This window comes from Phocoena phocoena, chromosome 2 (genome assembly GCF_963924675.1).
Source record: "Phocoena phocoena chromosome 2, mPhoPho1.1, whole genome shotgun sequence".
NCBI classification, from domain to species: domain Eukaryota; kingdom Metazoa; phylum Chordata; class Mammalia; order Artiodactyla; family Phocoenidae; genus Phocoena; species Phocoena phocoena.
Window position 1 is genome coordinate 32135650 of NC_089220.1, and position 3567 is coordinate 32139216.

At 68.5% G+C, this 3567-nt stretch overlaps 1 protein-coding gene across 1 annotated transcript; it reads left to right on the forward strand.

The window, feature by feature from the left end:
* Positions 1-1109: 1109 nt before the first annotated feature.
* Positions 1110-3206, forward strand: CCDC177 (coiled-coil domain containing 177). Its single transcript, XM_065872819.1, has one exon. The coding sequence runs from the start codon at positions 1110-1112 to the stop codon at positions 3204-3206; it is 2097 nt and encodes a 698-aa protein (XP_065728891.1).
* The last annotated feature ends 361 nt before the right edge of the window (positions 3207-3567 follow it).

The window sequence follows — 3567 nt, forward strand, 5'->3', positions numbered from 1 at the left end:
GCGTTATTTTAGGGAGACCTTGTCGCACTCCCCCTCCCGCGGGTAGGTAGCGTCTGGGGTGTGCGCGGGCCCCATGGAGAGACGCTGGCGTTGGCTGCGGTGGCAGCTGGGGCTCCTATCGCGGCTGCGGCCGGCAGTAATCCGACCCTGCCGACGCAGGGACTGAAGAGGCGCAAGCGAAAGCGGCAAGCTGCGAACAAAAGCCCGCCGCGCGGGACGTGCGGTAAGCTAACCGGCCGGGGGACCCGGGAGCTGACGGGCTCGCTGAGCTCCAGTAGCCCAGCTGGATACGGTGGGGGGACTCGGAGGACATCTGGGGGCAGGTGTCCGAGCCTAGACTGAGGTGGATGGCGCTTTTAGCATGAACTTAGAGAGGATTAGGTGCATCCGGGAGGACCCAAGCTCCTTCACCATCCCTGGCAAACACCCGGTGGGGGGGACGGGGGAAGGCGGGCACAGCTCCTAGCAAGCCCTGTCCAAGAGGCAAGAGCAAGAATCGATCACCCGTCCCAGGGAGGTCTTTTCGGACTGAGATATTTCTCTGCGCCCTTCCGTCACCCCTGGGCCCCGCGCCTGGGTCTCCTTTGCAAATGGAAATCAACCATAAACTTCTTCCCTAGGCAAATGGGGTCTTCACAGCAGTGCACTCTGGGGATGAACAGACCTCTTCCTTTTTGTTCCTGCAAAGCTGCATCCCCGGTCGCCCGCCTAAGCTACAAACAAATACGCTAATCCTCCCGGGAATCCTCCAGAGCCTCTCTGGTCTGCTACTGCCTGCTCCTCGATCTTTTCATTTTAACTCGCAACAGGGAGGAGATGCATCTAACGGGCCAGACGCCCAGGGGAGCCTGGCCACAGGCCTCCGCCCAGCACTCCGGCGCTGAGGGAGACTGAGGCTGCTCTCTGTGCACCCTCCCGCCCGCTGGGGTTTCAGGGCATCGGTATTATGATTTACATTCCACCGGGCCTCTGAGCCTAATCCCAAAGCGGATTAAGTTTGGGGGGGGGGCGGTGAATATGAACGGGGAGGGGGAAACTGCTTTCAAATGTATTCTTCGATGTCCTCCCTTGTCATCCGCAGAGCCTCCACAAAGGGACAGGGCTCAGCCATGGTGGATCCCGTGCCTGAAGAGGAGAAGGCGGGAGCCGAGCCGGGAGGCTCCGGAGGGGACGAAGCCGCCGCGTCCGTGCCCCCTGACTCCCAGGGCGCCCCGCAGCCCGCGGCGACTTCGGCCTCGGCCTCCGCCGCGGCGCCCCGTAAGGCTGAAGTCCCGTGCGCAGCAGAAGGCGGGCGGCGGGAGCAGTCCCCGCTGTTGCACCTCGACCTCTTCAACTTCGACTGTCCGGAGGCCGAGGGCAGCCGCTACGTGCTGACCAGTCCCCGCTCGCTAGAGGCCTGCGCCCGCTGCGCCGTTAAACCTGTGGAGCTGCTGCCACGGGCCCTGGCGGACCTGGTGCGCGAGGCCCCCGGCCGCTCTATGCGAGTGGCCACTGGCCTCTACGAGGCTTACGAGGCGGAGCGGAGCGCCAAGCTGCAGCAGTGCCGGGCAGAGCGCGAGCGCATCGTGCGCGAGGAGAAGCGGCGCCTCTTCACGCCTTTGGGCCCCGCGGCCGCCGCGGCCTCGGTCCCTACTGCGGGCAGCAGCAGTAGCTGCAGCAGCGCCAGCCTCCCGGCCTCGCCCGCACCGCGCGCCGCCCGCAAGGCCTCCTCCAGCCCGGCCCCGGCCCGGCCCCAACCTACGCCCGCGCGGTCGCGGGCAGGAAGGAAGAGCCACTCACTAGACTCCCTGTCCCGCCGGCGGGAGGGCGCACTGAGCTCCGAGTCAGGCGCGTCGTCGTCGTCCTACAGCGGTGAGAGCCTGCGGGAGCTGCACTGGCCGCCGCGGGCCTCGGCCAGGAACAGCTGCCCGGCGGGGTCGGCGTCCTCTGCTCCCAACCCTCTGGGCCGCCCATCCGCCCTGGCCCTGGTTCCCCTCACCGGTCGCAGCTTCAGCCTCGGCGACCTGAGCCACTCGCCACAGATGGCTCAGCACGTGGAACGCATCGTGCGCCAAGTGCGAGCCGAGCGGGGTCTGCGCGCGGTGCCGGAGCGCGACCGGAAGATCGCGGCGCTGATGCTGGCGCGGCACCAGGAGGAGCGCCTGTTGCTGGAGCAGCGCGCCGCGGCCCACGGCCAGTGGGAGCAGCAGCGCGTCCGCGCCGAGCAGCGGCGGGAGCGCGAGGAGCGCGAGAAGCAGCGCGCCCTGGAGCAGGGCCGCCGAGCCTGGGCCGCGCAGGTGGAAGAGAGGCGCGGCCGCCGGGGCCGCGAGGAGCGCGAGGAGGCGAGGCGGCGGCAGCGGCAGTGCGAGCGCAGCGAGGAGCGGCGGCGGGAGCTGGCCGAGCGCCAGGGACTGCTGCGGCGGGAGCGGGCGGAGCGCACGGCCCGGGAGGACCGACTCCGCAAGCTGCAGCAGGAACAGAACCTGAAGCAGCGGGAGGAGGGGCTGCAGGAAGTGCGCGAGCGGGCCGAGCAGGTGCGCAGGGAGCGCGCTCAGCGCGCGGCCCGCGCCAAGCAGAGTCAGGAGGGCCAGTTGCAGCGAGAGAAGCGGGAGCTAAGCCGGGCGGAGAGGGCGCGCCACGAGGCGTTGCTGCAAGGCCGGGCCCGGCTGGAGCGCCAGGAGCGCGAGGGCCTGCGGAGCTCCCTGGAGGCCAGCTTGGGCCGCGCGCAGGAGAACTACGAGCAGTTGGTGGAGCAGCGCACCCGGGAGCTACGCGAGCGGGCCCGGCGGGAGGAGCTGCAGGGCCGGCGGGCCAAGGAGGCGGCCGAGCGCAAAGACCGGGAGCATCAGGCACACCTGGAGGCTCTGGCCCGGGTGGGCGAGCGGCGGCTGCAGCACGCGGCGCAGGCGGCCGAGGAGGCGGTGCAGCAGAAGGCGCGGCGCGTGGGCCAGAGCCGGATGGAGAAGGAGCGGGCCCAGCGGGCCAACAAGGAGAAGGTGGAGAGGGACGAAGACTGCCGCCGGCGGGAGCTGCTCCAAGCCATCGGTCGCAAGCTGGAGCGCAGCGAGCAGCTGTCTCGGGACCGGCGCAGCGCGCTGGAGAGCGCCCGCTCCACAGCCCGGGCCTCCTTCCACGTGCGCGAGAAGGTACGCCAGGAGACCAACACGCGCTCCTTCGATCGCATGGTTCGCGAGGCCCAGCTGCACGCCAGCCTGGACCGTAAATGACCGCCGCCGTGCGCTGGCCGGAGCGCCACGCTCAGCCCCGCGGGGCCTCTTTTGGCCATTTTGACCGGACCGTGGGAGTCCCCAGTCTGGGCGCGGCACCGCAGCGTCGCCAGGCTTCTGACCGATGAGGCAATGAGAGAACCGACGTGTGAGACCTTTCAGTCCGCCGCCTTTGTTTTTAAAAACTGACTTCGTTTGGAAATGACATAGCACAGTCTTTGACCACATCCAACCTTGGTGGCTCCCGCATCGCACCGGTCCTTGCCAAGTTTCCCATTCTGTCTGTTGAGTTGGAAAAGAAAAGAGCTGGGAGAAGGGCTGGGTCGAGGCTGGGGGAGGGGAGGGCAAGGAGACAGTGCAG

Coding starts and splice junctions, on each gene's coding strand:
- CCDC177 (XM_065872819.1), top strand. CDS start 1,110: ATGGTGGATCCCGTGCCTGAAGAGGAGAAGGCGGGAGCCGAGCCGGGA.